Raw genomic sequence first — 17,325 nt, forward strand, 5'->3', positions numbered from 1 at the left:
AAGGGAGAGGACCCCGGCATGAGGGGAGGGGGAGGGGGAGAGGGGGTGTGGGGAGGGAAGCCTGGGGCAAGGGAGGACCAAGCATTCCTTGTGTGGCCCGGAGGATCATTCCTGCTTCTCCTGGCCCTACTCCCGACCTTCCCCCAGCCTGCACAGTTTACAGTACTGAGTCCACCCCAGTCAAAGTCATGAATTATGGATGAGAATCTGTGAGGCCCACTCAGCTGTCTGTCTGGACTCCCAATATACCCTCCCAGCAAGCCAAGCTCCTTGCCAGGAGCACAAATTAATAAAATCTACCCTCACAAAAACTAGAACTGGGGGCTTTTTGAGCACTTCAAAACTAGCTGGTTAAACATTTCATGAACATAGTCCTTTGAGTACGAAATGGTTTATGCAGTTTTCACAATGCACATATGGTTTCTATTAAATAACATCAAATAAAAAGTAATTATCAGTAAATAGCTATTGCTCAATATTATAAAGATCAGAGATGTGTGGAGCAGAGCAGCATTCCTTAAAGGGGCAGTATCTTAATGAGAGAAAGGGTTTGGTCATTTATTTTTCTTTGGGGAGGAAGAGCCAGAACTGCCCATGTGTTACTTTGGGGAAAACTAATGTAGTGGTTATGTTATTGGACTACTAATCCACAGGCCTAAACAAATAATCCACAGCATGTTAGTTCAAATCCCACCATGGCAGTCTGAGAATTTGAATTCAGTTTTTAAAAATCTGGAAATAAAAAAAGCTAGTTTTAGTAAAGTGACCGTGAAGCTGTCAGATTGTAGTAAAATCCCAACTGGTTCACTACTGTCCTTTAGGGACAGAAACCTGCTGTCCTTACTCAGTCTGGTCATCTGTAACAACGTGATTGAGTCTTAACTGCCCTCTGAAGGTGGACTAGCAAGCCACTCAGTTGCATCAAACCTCTGCCCAGCAGTTCAAGAAAAAGGTCCACCACCACCTTCGTTGGGCAACTCGGTGTGGGCAGCGAATGCCGGCCTCACCAGTCACCCACATCCCGAGAATGAATATAAAAAAAAGAATTTTGGTCATCATGACATTACACGCAAATGAGTTGATGATGCATTTCATATCATTACATTGTGTGCTGGCAAACAAATATAAAGTAATTTGCCAATCACTCTGTCACAAAGATTTTAATTCACGGTATTTCGACAATCAACAACAAAGTGTCATATTTGTGCTGCAAAGCGACAGCATCCCTGGAGGAGTTTAATTTAAAAGTAGAATTCTGCTGTGTTTTCAGAATATGTGAAATACCTTTAAATGGGACAACATGGATGGAAAACAAAACTATCAAAAATGGTGTCAAATCTGATGCTTAGTAACTTTGTTCTTTGTTGGAATAATTAGATTCCCTACCTCTCTAGTGTGTGTTTAAAATTTTCAATTAGACATCTCTGCTTTTAAATTCAAATGGTTTAAAAAAGAGCCTGATAGCATACCAAAATGTCAGCCTAGTATTCTCTAGACCATTATTCTGCACAGAAAGCTTGATAAAATAGAACAACTTTTTAGTGTGATTGAGGTGACTGGAAATTTTACATTATCAGCTATAGACTTTGGCCCTGAAATTCTGTCAAGATTCTGCCGTAACTGGCAGGAGACCTGCTGTTTCCAAGATTTTCCTCGGTGTCTCGGGGAAAATTCCCCTGGGAGTTCCAGCTCCTGAGTCAGGAGCCAGCATTTGTGTGGTGGCTGGTACACTGAGTGAGGCATACCAGCTTCCACAAGGGCATATGTAGGCCACACTAGTGGGGTCCAGGCCTGGCAAGTTGTCTGGACCCTTGAAGAATTAGATCAGCTCCCTTGCTCAGGGGACTGATAGAACATTGGCAGGATCACAGAGAGGGTGCCTGGGCAACCCCCGCCCCAGGCTGATCGATCATCAGCATTTCTGTGGGCAGGGGGCTGACAGGCACCAGAGGCATCTATAATGGTGCTTGCATCCGCTTGCCCCATGCATGTGAGGTGCCCTCCCACTGACCTCACAAACTCCAGTAGAGTCTATGCTGGAGGGCACCATCGGGTGTGATTCCAGCATCATGACTGGGATCACGACCCAAGCAATTTTGGGGCTGGGTGTTGGGCATTTTGACGGCTAAGAGGTAGTATCCACATCTGTTAGCCATACAGATGAGGAAGGCAACAGATTTGATCCCTTGTCTGTACGAGGAAGGGAATGTCAGCATTAATTACAGAGTAGTGGCCTCGACTAGAAGTGTGTGCATACAGGCATCAGGTGAGCACAGAATCAGGCTCAGCTGTGATTTCATCCATGGCCTGCTGACACTTATTGTCAAGGCTAACATGTCAATAATATCCACTTGGGCATAATACTGAAGAATGGTACCCACTGAGGGAGTCAGCAACTTGAGGCGAGGTTAGTAAATTGATTAAAAAAAAGTTATTTTATAAAAATCAGCAATGATCACTTATTACTCAATAACAATAATAAATGCGTTCATTGCGTTGCTATGGCACCCTGACTTTCCCCGTTTTGTTTTTTTGCTGTATGTTCCTAAAATGGCTGTATTTATTTTACTTACCTCACTTCCTGAGACAGCAACAATTCCTTCATAATCTTTTCAGTGATCTTTGTGACACAGAAACTGTAAATGTTAATGCCTGTTATCCAGCTTTTTTGTACTGCTATTTAATTTTAGGAAAATCTTGCCGGTTTTACTGGAGTTGATAGCTTCCCCAGTAGAGGCAGAATCAGCTTGAAATGTCTAGGATCTCTTTATGCTCCATTTAGCTTGGTTACATTTAGAAAAACATACAAGACAGATAAGCCAATAATCACAGCAGATCTTGTGAAGATAGTCTCTTACTCCTTATAAGGCAGTCTGGAATGACGTAAATAAAAAAGAATGGCTTTTAAGTGCTCTGTGGGTTCTGATTAGACCCAAGATTGCATATTAGTCTGTGACGGGAGAGGGAGAGAGAGCAAGACAAAAGTGTGTGCCTGTTACAACAGCTAGAGATGGCTAGCAACACGAGCTTGATTTATCTTCTATTTGTGGTTTTATTTCATTTGACAACAATCTCCTGCCAAACCCACGGGCAAGGACAATATGAAGCACCATGGACAGAAGAAAAGGTAGGTTTTAGGAACTGAGGTTTCATTGTGGTGCAAGTGTGTAGACAGAGGTTGTAGTTTACATTTTAAAATGGAGAAAAGCAGAGGGGTTTTTAGCTGAGCTTCTGTCTCCCTGGGGCCTGTCATTAAGAAGGTCACAAGACATAACATCACTAAAATAATCACTCACCATATTTTGGGAAGGGAAGGGAAGTGAGAAGGTTTAGAATATAACCCATTTGTGCTGCCTTCTTTTTCTGTCAACTATCTGGCATTGTAAGCAAGATTGAAACTAATAAAAAAAAACAATTTTAACTCAGAGCGTGAGTGAAGCTTGCGGAGGCTGGGGCGGCCGGGAAGCTCTGGCCATTTTAACTCCCAGGCCTCATTGGCATGTTGCAGCATGGACTTCCACCTGAACCCAGCGGGAATCACAATCTGGCTGGCAGATGGGAGTGGAACTTCGGTCGTCAGGTGACCGCTGCCTGGGACCCAAAGGGGAGGATCCCGGAATAAGGTGAAGTGGTGGTCGTGGGGAGTGGGAGTGGGGGGGGGGAGCGAGGCCGTGGAGAGGGAGGGAAGCTCAGGGCAAGGGAGGACCAAGCATTCCTTGTGTGGCCCAGAGGATCATTTCTGCTTCTGGTCTACAAGGAAATCTTCAAATAATTCAAAATTTAAACTTACCTGGACCTCTTCTGGCCTCGATCCTGCCTGTCGCAGGTTTCACTGGTAGGACCAGCACTGTGCACAACATGCGCAATCCTGATTAAAAATGACGTTCGAGTCTGAATGACGTTATCGAACCCCGACTTTTAAATACTAATAATACCCCCTTCTACTTGCAGCGAGCAACCCCGAAGCTGCTAAAATCCTCGTGGTTAAAATGGCAGCGTGAACGAGCACGTCGGGAACGCAGCAGAAAGTGCCTGACCGCAATTTTAACCACCCACTACAACTTTAGGTGTAATAGAGCATTTTGGGATGTTTACAAGTAATTTCCATTTGAGTAACTAAAGCTTTAAAAAAGTGACATACACCACTGTCTTGGCGAAATTCATAACAACTATAGGAATCTAAATAACAAGATTAGTGGTGCAATTATATGACTTCTTTCCCAAAAATAATTTTGCCCTTTTCGTATGAGTCCAGGGTTCTGGATAATATCCAAAACTGTAATTATATATATATATATATATATATATATATATATTTCACTGTCTCCTTAAAGTTGTATGGGTAGCATATTTTCTTCTTTAATTGTAATGTTGCTATGATGCAAATGTTTCTACAATGGCCCCGATATTAGAGTGGAGGCAGGATGGCAGCGGGGGGGGGGTGATTGGGCGCGTGGGTAACCCGCCCAATAAAAAATGTCCGTTTCCCACGCGATTGTGAGTCAATTGGAGCCACTTAACGTGGCTTCCGGGTTCGCCATCCAAAAGCTGCGCAGCGGGCAGACTGCGCACCCGCATCACAGGCTGTCAGCTGGAGGAGCTCTGTTTAAAGGGGCAGTCCTCCAATGGCTGCTCCTGGAGCAAACACCCACACACCACAATGGAGCAACACGGGCAAGGCTGCTCCAAGATTCAGCGATGCCTCACTCCAGGTGCTGTGGGTGGGGTGAGGAGGACGAGGATGTGCTCTACCCGGCTGACAGGAGGAAGTGGCCTGCCTCTGCCACCAAGAAGGTGTGGCTCGAGGTGGCAGAGGAGGTCACCAGCAGCAGCAACATCTCCCACACCTGGGTCCAGTGCAGGAAGCGCTTCAATGACCTAAGTAGGTCAGCCAAAGTGAGTACACTTACAGATTCTCCTACATTCCATCTTCCACATCACCGCCCCCACCACCCTACTCATTCTGCACTGCCAACACTACTCTATCACATCACTCCTGACACCCACTTAAGGTTCATCCTCAATTTACCTGCACTTCCTCACCCCGCCCCCCATTAGTCACCCCACCGCTACCACTCACCCCAATCCTCATTCAATGTGTTGGCTCTGACTCATACTCACCCTCTGATGCATCTCTTTCACAGTCAGTCGCACCCAAACCAATGCAATCATTGGTTGGCCATGTCACCATCACTCATTCACATGTCTGTACTTTCTCCCCTTATAGGAGAAGAGAGCTCAGAATGCATGGGAGAGGGCGAGGACCAGAGGGGGGCCGCAACAAATCATCGTCCTCACAGACGCGGAGCAGGAGGTGCTGGAGCTCAGCCGAACCCTCGAGTGCCTGCCCGTCGGGGATGCCGAGACTGGCACCCGACAAACGTCTGGTGACATAACTTTAACATTCAGCACACACAATATGAATTGATGTTAACATGCCTTGCCATCTTCAGCACCTCAGTATGCTCATCGCAACATGACACATCTGTGATGATGCCTTCTGTTCTCTTACAGAGCCTTCAGCGACCGCTGTGACGGCAGAGGGCGATTCCTCAGAGGACCTGCCAGCCTCTGAGGGTGCACTGTCACATCTGAGTGAGCCATCCACCACCTCAGTGGGTCTTAGTCCTCAGTTAGTTGGGTTGACACCTTGTGAGTTACCACATACGTGAGCACGAGCAGACACTGGTGACAGGGGTACTGCGGAGAGTCCGCGTTGGTGGGAGCACTCCTCTCCAGGCTCTGCTCAGCTGGATGCAGATGCTGAACCCTGGGGGCCATCCTTTAAAAGGAGAATGATCGAGGGACAGCAGCACATTTGCGATGTGCTGGAACAGGTGCCACGCGCACTCTCCACAATAGCGCAGAGGATGGAGGAGTCCAACTCCTGCATGAGTGGAATGGTGGCACAGGAGGGAATCTCTGAGATAGTGTCACAGGGACGTGAGCAACTCCCTGAGATACTGACACGGGTAAGTGCGGGAATGTCTGCAATGGAGAGAAGGCTAGCCTCCATTGAGCTTCAAGCACGGCTCACAAATGAGTCCATTCAGGCCCTGACAACGGCCGGTCGGACTCACAGTGAACAACAATCTGCCACCTTAAATAGGTAGGCAGACACACTAGCACTGGCCTTACAAGGCTTCACACATGTCCTCCAAACTGTTGTCCAGCAGAGTGGTAGGAGTGATGTCGGCTTGGCCCAGGGGAGGGATGATGGCGAAAGGGGATGTGGAAGTGGGGACACTCAAAGCGCTCCCACATCTCACCTGTTGTCCCCCTCTCAACCAGTATCTGCAATGCTGCCTCCTCTCCAGGAGGCTGAGTCTGCCCCTGCACAGGTGCAGGCGGAGCAGTCTTTGGAGGGGTCCTCACGGGCACCAAAACCCAGAGGGCCTAGGCCCAAAGCATCTAATTGGTCAGGGCATGAACAAGAGCAACCTGCCACTACCTCTGCTCTCTGCTGCAGCCACAGGGGATGCACCATGTAGAAGTAGTCGGAAGAGAAAGGCGAAGGTTTTGTAAGCACGAAGGGTATGCATAAGGGTGTTTGATGATTGGTCATGTTTTTTTTATTTATATTAGCTTTTTGTTAAACTCACATTAAATATTATTATTGTCACCACTACTGCCACGTCTTGGCCATTCTCGACTGGCTTCTGTAATAGGGCCCTTTCATGAGGTTCACCATGAATGGCAACACTTGATGCCACCCATTGGGTCACTCTACAGTGGGTGTATGTGTAGTTGCAGTCCTGTTTTGTGCAGGGAGAAGTGTGGGGGGGCTGCTGGTGTGGGCGCTGCTCTATCCAGGTGGTGTGAAGACTGGACTCTTCACACTGTCTGATATTAGGAGAACCATTCACATATCAGTGACCCTCTGGCCTCATGAGCAGCCAGGTGAGCCGTTGTTCCTGCTCCTCCTCCTCTGCCTCTTCCTCCTCAATGTGGGTGGCAGATGTGGATGGGGCCTCCTCAAGCGGCACCCCTCTCTGTTGTGCCATGTTGCGCAGGGCTATAGCATGCTCAATTGTAGACCTGGTGGCGATGTGGCTGTCGTTATATCGACGCTGCTGCTCGGTGATGGGATTCGTCAGAGGTGTCATGAGCCACGTGTGTAGGGGGTATCCCTTGTCCCCAGGGAGCCAGCCCTTAAGTGTGTTCGGTGCGTGGAAGAGGGGCGGGATGTTGGATTCCCAGAGGATGAAGGAATCGTGGCAGCTGCCAGGGAATCTGGCACACACATGCAGAAATCTTTTGCGGTGGTCACAAACGAGCTGAGTGTTGATGGAGTGATACCCCTTTCTGTTGATGAACAGTCCTGGCTCGTATTGCTATATGGGTGCAATTGATTACACCCTGCACCCGTGGGAAGCCAGCCGCAGAGTGGAATCCCACTGCCCTCCCCGTCTGGCTGAGGTAGTCCATGGGGAAGTTGACGTATGGCGAGGCCCTACGAAACAAGCCATTAGTGACCTGCCTTATGCACTTGTGTGCAGACGACTGAGAGACCCTGGCGATGTCTCCGGTGGCACCCTGGAATGATCCGGAGGCAAAGAAGTTGAGGGCAGTGGTGACTTTGATAGCGACAGGTAAGGAGGTGCTGCTCTGCCCAGCCGGGAGCAGCTCATCATGAAGGAGGCTGCAGATGTCTGCGACTACCTGGTGACTGACTCTGAGCCTCCATATGCACTGCTCTTCAAAGAGGTACAGGAAGCTGAGCCTCAGTCTGTGGACCCTGTGGTGAGGGTAGTGCCTCTTGCGACGTTGCTCTCTCCTTTGTTGCTCTCTGTGTTCTCGTGCAGGTGCCTGTGGCACAGCACTGCATTATGGAGCTCCACGTGGCGGAGGTGGACGCCGTGCCTGGCGAGGCTGGTGCTGTTGCTTGTCCTCAGATGTAGTGGTGAATGCAGCCATGGCGCACCCCCATCCTGACAGTGTGAGTTTGAGGGGGTCCGCAAAGTAGTTAAATATGTTTGAACAGCAGAATTTCGAGTGGAAAGTAAGATTTTTCAGTGCAAACACAAACATCTTGCAGCCAAAACTTTGTCTGAAATAACAGAGTGGCCTGCTGCAGTAAGTGACCTTTCTCACCATCTGTCAAATAAGCATTTGACTGGCTGCTGGCTGAAACAATCTGTTGCAACGTGGAGTGTTTCCCACAGCACGGGAAACATGCTGCGGATCCTTCAAAATCGCACCCCTGCCAAAATGTGGAGAAAATTAAGTGCTTCAAGTACTTAAACTACCTCAACAACTCTGTAAATGATGAAAGCCGGCGGGACTTCCGCATGCGGGAGGCACGCGCGCACCCTGACGCGTCAGTGGGGAACCCGGAAGTCTGGGGGTTGAAGCCGGGCTCCGAACCTGAATGGGATTTCCCCGATTTTCGGAGCCGCCCCCGCCCGTTCCTGGGAAAATCGAGCCCAATGCATCTGAACTGGCATCATTGCCACATTAGCTTAGTTTGAATGTGGAAAAAAATGTATTTAAGAGTGTTTCAAAATGGTTCTGACTGAGGCAGTGTGAGAGTAGCTGATCCTTGACATGAAAATAGCATCTACCCGAGTGTGTTACCAAAGAGCCATTGAAAAACTAAAGCCAGTGGGGTCAAAGGAGCCCATGCCAGCTTAACAGAGGACCTGAATAACACCCAGAATTGGGCTAAGAAGTTCCAGCTAACATTCACGCCACACAAGCGCCAGGTAATGACCGTCTTGAACAAGAGAATGCCCAGCCATCTCCCGTTGACCTTCACGTTACCACCATGGCTGATTACCCCACCATCAACATTTTGGAGATCACTATTGACCAGAAGCTTAACTGGAGCAGCCATGTCAACACCGTAGCAACCACTCAGGGCAGAGGCGGTGTACTCTGTGACACGTGGCTCACCTCCTGATCCCTTATAACCTCTCCACCATCTACAAGGCTTAAGTCAGGAGTCTGATGGAATACTCACCACTTTCCTGAATGGCTGCTGCCACAACCACACATTTAGGAAGCTGGACACCATCCAGGACAGAGCAGTTCGCTTGATCGGCAACCCTGCCACTGAACTCAACATCCACTCTCTCCATCATTGGTGCACTGTGGCTGCAATATATATGCTTTACAGGATGCACTGCTGTAACTTGTCAAAATTACTTCGACAGCATCTCCATCTATTACAAAGAAGGGCAAGAGCAGCAATGTTGTGGGAACACCATCATCTCTAAGTTCCCCTCAAGCTCACACGCCATCCTGATTTATATATAAATTGTGATTCCTTCCTTGTCATTGGGTCAATTCCCTACCTAACACCATTGTGAGAGAACTATCAGCACAAGAATTGTGTTGGTTCAAGGAGAAGGTCCACCAGCATCTTCTGAGGGTATTTAAGGATGGGCAATAAATGTGGTCTTGCCAGAGATGCCCACATCCCAAGAACAAAAAAAAGTTCTAAAGAATGACAGCAATACAATGTGGGAACAGTTTGGGTTGGAGCACCATGGAAGTAGAAACAGTCTGGGTTAGAGCACCATGGAAAGCCACACATCACTGAGCTTGAAACCGTAGCCAATTTGCTGTTGCATGGCATCAAGTTGTAGCCGAGTGTTTCCCCAAGGAAGGGAAAATTGGAAGTAGAATTGTTCCCATGTCCTAGTAGTTGGTTCAAAGCAGCACTGGCAGAGGTATCAGAGCAGGGTTCCTGCCCACTCTCTCAGCTACAGTTAATGTATGGATGTGTAAACACTGGAAAGACTAAAGCCATTGTCTTCAGTCCACGCCACAAATTCTGTACCCTTGCCACCAATTGTAATCTATTTTACTGATGTTGGTTGAGGGATAAATATTAGCCAGGACATCAGGAGAACTCCCTTGCTTTTCTTTGATTAGTGCATGGGATCCTTTAGGTCCGCCTGAGGAGGGAGAGACAGGACCTCAGTTTAACATTTTATCCAAAAGACAGCACCACTGACAATGCAGTACCCCCTCAGTAGTGTCAGCCTAGATTATGTGCTCAAGTCTCTGGCTTGGGGCTTGAACACAAGAGGTGAGAGTGCTACGGTTAGCCAAGTTACCACAACAGGTTATTGCATGTAGGTAAGCAATTATCCCAATAGCTTTGTCTTTTGATCTGTTTTCACTGTTGCCGTCTAATAGAGTAAAAATCAAAATATGTACATTTCAAATTCTACATTTCTTCATATACAAATTCTCTGAAGTTTAATTTCATTTTGTTTCCAATAACCAAGCCCATCGCTGATTCTCAGATTTGGATGAGGTATTAGGGTTCTTATTGAAAGCATTAACTGTAATAAATACTGCTGCACAAATAGATTAACAGGGGCAGTTTAGTAATGAGTCCCTTCATGACTTGCTAAAGAAGTTGTCTCTATTGAGTAATACTTCTATAATACTGTCTCCTATGTATGCAGTCACTCACTAAATCACTATTGGAAACACAACAGCCTTATTACATTCTAGTGTGAATCATGGTTTCATTATTTTGAATGGATGTCAGCATCAGCTATTATACCGTGCTAGGAATATCTTGGCACTATTTCCAGCGGTCATTAGCATTGTTCTCTTGGCACTTGCTCTAACCAGCAGTAATACTCTGAGGGACCCATTTAAGCTAGTCCCCTTTTTCTTGTAGAACCTCTCTGCTTAAAGCAGTTGTGTAATATGTTGGGGCTCTGAAATCAGGCCTGTTTACCAGTTGCAATTATGAAGTACACATTTGGTATAAAGTTGCGACAGCAATTTAATTTTCTGACTGCAGAACCTTCCCCCGAGTTTTGGGAAGCTCCATGCAAGCCTGGAGTTTGAAAAGCACTGCTGTCCTCAACGTGTGAGCAGGTGATGAGGGGGTTGAGTACTCAGTTGCCTATGGCCGTTGCCAGCCATTTATATTTGTCAACAGTAGCACTGCTGCCTTTGGAGCAGTTAAACAGCATCTCAATCAGCTTTCTATACATTACAAACTGCCTCCAAAATTGGGCTGTGGCAGCATCACTGTAAATGTGAAGAAGCCATAAAATAACCAGTTATTGTAGAGAAAATTATAGGGTCTCATGGTTTGTGATATCATAAGAATAAACCAAAATTAAATAGCAGATTTGTTACTCCCTCCCTGATAGCACTATTCTTTATGCTGTATAAAACTCTGCTTTTAATTGCCTCAAGCCACTTTGGAACTACAAAACAACCCAATCATTCTGCCTTCTTGACAATCATGGGGTTAATTTTTCTGTGTATGTGTCTTCTGCAGTATTCTGCTTTTCTATTCGACTGATGTTTTTAGCAGGGTTTGCTGTTTAGCAATCAGTTTGGGAGAACTGATTTTAGGATCCATCTCTATTAACTGTTTTCTGATTTCCACTCAGCCTCCTCTCAGCAATTTAAAAAAAAAAGTTTTTGAAATGGTCTTTGGTGCTGAGACTCCTGTTAAAGGCTATAATCTAGTAAAAGTGGGATTGTAATGCAGTGTCTTCAGCCCTAACACCATGTTCCACAAAGTATTGTCATAGGAAGAAGCTTTGCGCCCAGGATTCTTTACGTTGTGAGTTATTGATTGTGACCATGTTGTGTGGGGAGGCATTGAGTTGATGCCAGGCTTTTCCCCACAGTCACCCGTAGCTGCTTATATACCTCCTTGAAGACAAACATAGTGTTATTGACACATGGCTGGCTTATTTCCGCACCCTCTATCAACCATGGGAGAATTACTCAATGCTTTCTTTCCAGATGACTTTCATTGAGGAATGTGCACAGCCTTGGGAGATCTTAAACAAACATAAAAATAAATGCCTTTATAAACATAACAAAAGACTAGAAACCTCATGTTTTTGTAGTAACAGTTTGCTTCATATATTTTTAATTTTCTCACTAACTCAATGTCTTTAAATTACCAGCTGCTCCATAAGCCCAAGTACTTGACTGCGGCTGACATCCGGAACATTACATCGTTGACCAACATTTCTCTGATGTGGTATAATGATCTGAGACCAATGCTGAGGGAAAGATATCCAGGCTCTATTGGAAATGTTGCTGTGCGCCAGGTAAGTAGAGAGAGCCTGTAAAAAGATGAAGTCCATTAAAGTTTCATTTACCCTGGAAGCTTCGTGTCAGAATGAAGCAATTTTAGCTTGCATAAACTTGGCTTATATTCATTCCCTTAAGTATAGAAGATTGAGGGGGTGATCTGATCGAGGTGCTTAAAATGTTAAACTATTTCCTTTGGTGGGGAAAACAAGAACGAGGGGACATAATCTTAAAATTAGAGCCAGGCCATTTAGGAGGGAAATCAGGAAGCACATTTTCACACAAAGGGTCATAGAAATCTGGAACTCGCTCCCCCAAAAGGCTGTGGATACTGGAATAATTGGAGCTTTCAAGACTGAGATCCATAGATTTTTGTGGGGAAGGATATCAAGAGATATGGAGCTAAGGCGGGCAAATGGAGTTGAGGTACGGATCAGCCATGATCTAATTGAATGGTGGAGCAGAATCGAGGGACTGATTGGCATACTCCTGTTCCTATGTTCCTCCCAGAATTGGAAGGCCTTCCTGTTCCACAGCAGAACTCCATGCACTGGTGCAATAATAAGCAGGGGCAGAGGTAAGATCACGGGTATAGACACACTAGAGACCCTTGTGAACTTACAGTCTGTTAGTTGGTAAATGCCAAATGAAAGAATCAGCACAGTGAAATTATTTCTGCACTTTTTATTCAGACAATAGGAAGGGGTCAATTGAAATATGTAAAAGTCGCAGGATTTCTGTCTGATAGTAAAATGTTCTCAGGTGTATAAAGGAAATATATGCCCCAACTAAAATAGTTGGGTGTAATCACTGATACTGTGATTCAAAGAATAATTAATTTTCCCTGCTATCCTTCCAAGAGTGATATTTTGACTCTGGGCATCTTGAGCAGACGATAGCTGCAGGTTCTTGTCCAGTCTGACCCTGTTCCCTAGTCAATATGCAGTAGAATGACAAATGCAATACTCTCAGTATCGTGCCTGTCAGTCCAGCTGATCTGGTGGAAGGGTTAATAGTATGCCACTACAATTACTAAAAATTTGATTAAAATAATATTGATTAAAAATAACAATTTCCTTTGGACAGGTGAGGTTTCAAGGCATACCACTCACCCTTTCAAAGGAATAAATCCCTCTACTCTCTTTCTGACTATAAATTGAAGTAAGGGATGGTGACATTCTCCTGGGCCTCTGCAAATGCCACTCAGAGTTGCAGAAGGCTGCTAGCAGAGGCATGAAAGTGGCCGAGGGACAAATCCTCCTTCAATTTTGCTTTCATCTTATCAGATTTACTGGACTAGTAATCCAGAGGCCTGGACTAATAATCCGGAGTCATGAGTTCACATCCCGCCACGGCAGCTGGGGAATTTAAATTCAATTAATTAAATAAAAATCTGGAATTAAAATACCAGTATCAGTAATGGTGGCCATGAAACTACCGGATTGTCGTAAAAATCCATCTGGTTCACTAATGTCCTTTAGGGAAGGAAACCTGCCATCCTTACCCGGTCTGGCCTATATGTGACTCCAGACCCACAGCAATGTGGTTGATTCTTAATTGCCCTCTGAAATGGCCTAGCAAGCCACTCAGTTGTAAAATCTCGCTAAAAAAAGTCATAATAAGAATGAAACCGGATGGACCACTCTGCATCAGACCACTAGGCACCGGACACAACAACGGCAAACTAAGCCCAGTCGACCCTGCAAAGTCCTCCTCACTAACATCTGGGGACTTGTGCCAAAATTGGGAGAGCTGTCCCACAGACTAGTCAAGCAACAGCCTGACATAGCCATACTCACAGAATCATACCTTTCAGCCAAAGTCCCAGACTCATCCATCACCATCCCTGGGTTTGTCCTGTCCCACCGGCACGACAGACCGACCAGAGGTGGCGGTACAGTGATATGCAGTCAGGAGGGAGTGGCCCTGGGAGTCCTCAACATTGACTCCGGACCCCATGAAATCTCATGGCATCAGGTCAAACATGGGCAAGGAAACCTCCTGCTGATTACCACCTACCGCCCTCCCTCAGCTGATGAATCAGTCCTCCTCCATGTTGAACACCACTTGGAAGAAGCACTGAGGGTACCAAGGGCACAGAATGTACTCTGGGTGGGGGACTTCAATGTCCATCACCAAGAGTGGTTCGGTAGACCACTACTGACCGAGCTGGCCGAGCCCTGAAGGACATAGCTGCCAGACTGGGCCTGCGGCAGCTGGTGAGCAAAGCAACACGAGGGAAAAACTTACTTGACCTCGTCCTCACCAATCTACCTGTCACAAATGCATCTGTCCATGACAGTATTTGTAGGAGTGATCACCGCACAGTCCTCGTGGAGACGAAGTCCCGTCTTTGCACTGAGGATACCATCCAAAGTGTTGTGTAGCACTACCATCGTACTAAATGGGATAGATTCAGAACAGATCTAGCAGTTCAAAACTGGGCATCCATGAGGTGCTGTGGGCCATCAGCAGCAGCAGAATTGTATTCCAGCACAATCTGTAACTTCATGACCCGGCATATTCCTCACTCTACCATTACCAACAAGCCAGGGGATCAACCCTGGTTCAATGAGGAGTGTAGAAGAGCATGCCAGGAGCAGCACCAGGCGTACCTAAAAATGAGGTGCCAACCTGGTGAAGTTACAACTCAGGACTACATGCATGCTAAACAGCGGAAGCAACATGCTATAGACATAGCTAAGCGATTCCACAACCAACGGATCAGATCAAAGCTCTGCAGTCCTGCCACATCCAGTCGTGGATGGTGGTGGACAATTAAACAACTAACGGGAGGAGGAGGCTCTGTAAACATCCCCATCCTCTATGATGGCGGAATACAGCACATGAGTGCAAAAGCATATGCAGCCATCTTCAGCCAGAAGTGGTGAGTGGATGATCCATCTCGGCCTCCTCCTGATATCCCCACCATCACAGAAGCCAGTCTTCAGCCAATTCTATACACTCCACGTGATATCAAGAAACGGCTGAGTGCACTGGATATAGCAAAGGCTATGGGCCCCAACAACATCCCGGCTGTAGTGCTGAAGCCTTGTGCTCCAGAACTAGCTGCGCCTCTATCCAAGCTGTTCCAGTACAGCTACAACACTGGCATCTACCCAACAATGTGGAAAATTGCCCAGGTATGCCCTGTCCACAAAAAGCAGGACAAATCCAATCTGGCCAATTACTACCCCATCAGTCTACTCTCAATCATCAGCAAAGTGATGGAAGGTGTCGTCGACAGTGCTGTCAAGCGGCACTTATTCACCAATAACCTGCTCAGCGACGCTCAGTTTGGGTTCCGCCAGGACCACTCTGCTCCAGACCTCATTACAGCCTTGGTCCAAACATGGACAAAAGAGCTGAATTCCAGAGGTGAGGTGAGAGTGACTGCCCTTGACATCAAGGCAGCATTTGACCAAGTGTGGCACCAAGGAGCCCTAGTAAAATTGAAGTCAATGGGAATCAGGGGGAAAACTCTCCAGCGGCTGGAGTCATACCTAGCACAAATGAAGATGGTAGTGGTTGTTGGAGGCCAATCATCTCAGCCCCAGGTCAATGCTGCAGGAGTTCCTCAGGGCAGTGTCCTAGGCCCAACCATCTTCAGCTGCTTCATCAATGACCTTCCCTCCATCATAAAGTCAGAAATGGGGATGTTCGCTGATGATTGCACTGTGTTCAGTTCCATTCGCAACCCCTCAAATAATGAAGTAGTCTGAGCCCGCATGCAGCAAGACCTGGACAACATCCAGGCTTGGGCTGATAAGTGGCAAGTAACATTTGCACCAGACAAGTGCTAGGCATTGACCATCTCCAACAAGAGAGAGTCTGACCACCTCCCCTTGACATTCAACGGCATTACCATCGCCGAATCCCCCACCATCAACATCCTGGGGGTCACCACTGACCAGAAACTGAACTGGACAAGCCATATAAATACTGTGGCTACAAGAGCAGGTCAGAGGCTGGGTATTCTGCCGAGAGTGACTCACCTCCTGACTCCCCAAAGCCTTTCCACCATCTACAAGGCACAAGTCGGGAGTGTGATGGAATACTCTCCACTTGCCTGGATGAGTGCAGCTCCAACAACACTCAAGAAGCTCGCCACCATCCAGGACAAAGCAGCCCGCTTGATTGGCACCCCATCCACCACCCTGAACATTCACTCCCTTCACCACCGGCGCACAGTGGCTGCAGTGTGTACCATCCACAGGATGCACTGCAGCAACTTGCCAAGGCTTCTTCGACAGCACCTCCCAAACCCGCAACCTCTACCACCTAGAAGGACAAGGGCAGCAGGCCCATGGGAACACCACCACCTGCACGTTCCCCTCCAAGTCACACACCATCCTGACTTGGAAATATATCGCCATTCCTTCATCGTCACTGGGTCAAAATCCTGGAACTCCCTTCCTAGCAGCACTGTGGGAGAACCTTCACCACACGGACTGCAGCGGTTCAAGAAGGCGGCTCACCACCACCTTCTCAAGGGCAATTAGGGATGGGCAATAAATGCTGGCCTCGCCAGCGATGCCCACATCTCATGAACGAATAAAAAAAAAAGTCCCTGCCCTTAGGTTAGCAGCTCCATAGAGCTGAACATAAGAACTCATGTATGGTGGAATGAAACCTTCAAATAGCATTTGCCCTAGTCAACAGAAGGTCCAGATTAAGATGCCTTTTACCTAACTGCTTTTTCAGCTTCTATGAGAGTTAAACCTTGTTAAATTTGTTTTTCTCCACAGCACATTGTGAATCAGTTAAGTGAACTCCAGGCTGGCTGGGTAACTGAAGAGGACACATTCCACGAGGCAACACCCTATGGAACAGTCACATTTTCAAATATAATCAGTACCCTGAATCCCTCAGCCAAGCGAAGGCTCGTGCTGGCTTGTCACCATGACTCAAAATACTACAACGAGTGGTGGTATAGCAGAGTATACGTGGGTGCCACAGATTCTGCTGTACCATGTGCCATGATGTTGGAACTGGCTCGTGCACTGGACAATCTGCTACTTGAGATGAAGGTACTCCTTAATAAATGATACATCACAGCACTGACATTGTAAATAATTAACCTGGTAAATTATCACTTAAAATTCTGAGTTATTTAACATCTCACACTTGCATCAGGCCATCTAGCCATCGAGAAGAGGTTGTTCGGATGTTAAACTAAACGTTAATGTCTGTTGTAGTTTAACATTTTAATAGTCACCATTTTATGCCATTTAAATTAAAAAAATGAACCTTTTTTCTGCATTTTAACATTCTCTGCTAGAAGGTGTTCACGTG

The 17,325-nt window shown here is 46.7% G+C and overlaps 1 protein-coding gene across 3 annotated transcripts in view; it reads left to right on the plus strand.

Moving 5' to 3' along the window:
* Positions 1-17,325, plus strand: part of qpct (glutaminyl-peptide cyclotransferase) — a 33,685-nt gene that overhangs the window by 5,840 nt on the left and 10,520 nt on the right. For 2 of the 3 annotated variants that reach the window (XM_067988710.1, XM_067988711.1), the window contains exons 2-3: positions 11,901-12,047; positions 16,779-17,060. In XM_067988710.1, coding sequence (XP_067844811.1) covers positions 11,973-12,047; positions 16,779-17,060 — 357 coding nt within the window. In that variant the 5' untranslated portion in view covers positions 11,901-11,972. Of the gene's footprint in view, positions 1-2,921; positions 3,128-11,900; positions 12,048-16,778; positions 17,061-17,325 lie in introns of those variants that run through there. The other variant, XM_067988709.1, reaches the window with a different exon arrangement.

Source organism: Heptranchias perlo, chromosome 8, assembly GCF_035084215.1.
Source record: "Heptranchias perlo isolate sHepPer1 chromosome 8, sHepPer1.hap1, whole genome shotgun sequence".
NCBI lineage: Eukaryota > Metazoa > Chordata > Chondrichthyes > Hexanchiformes > Hexanchidae > Heptranchias > Heptranchias perlo.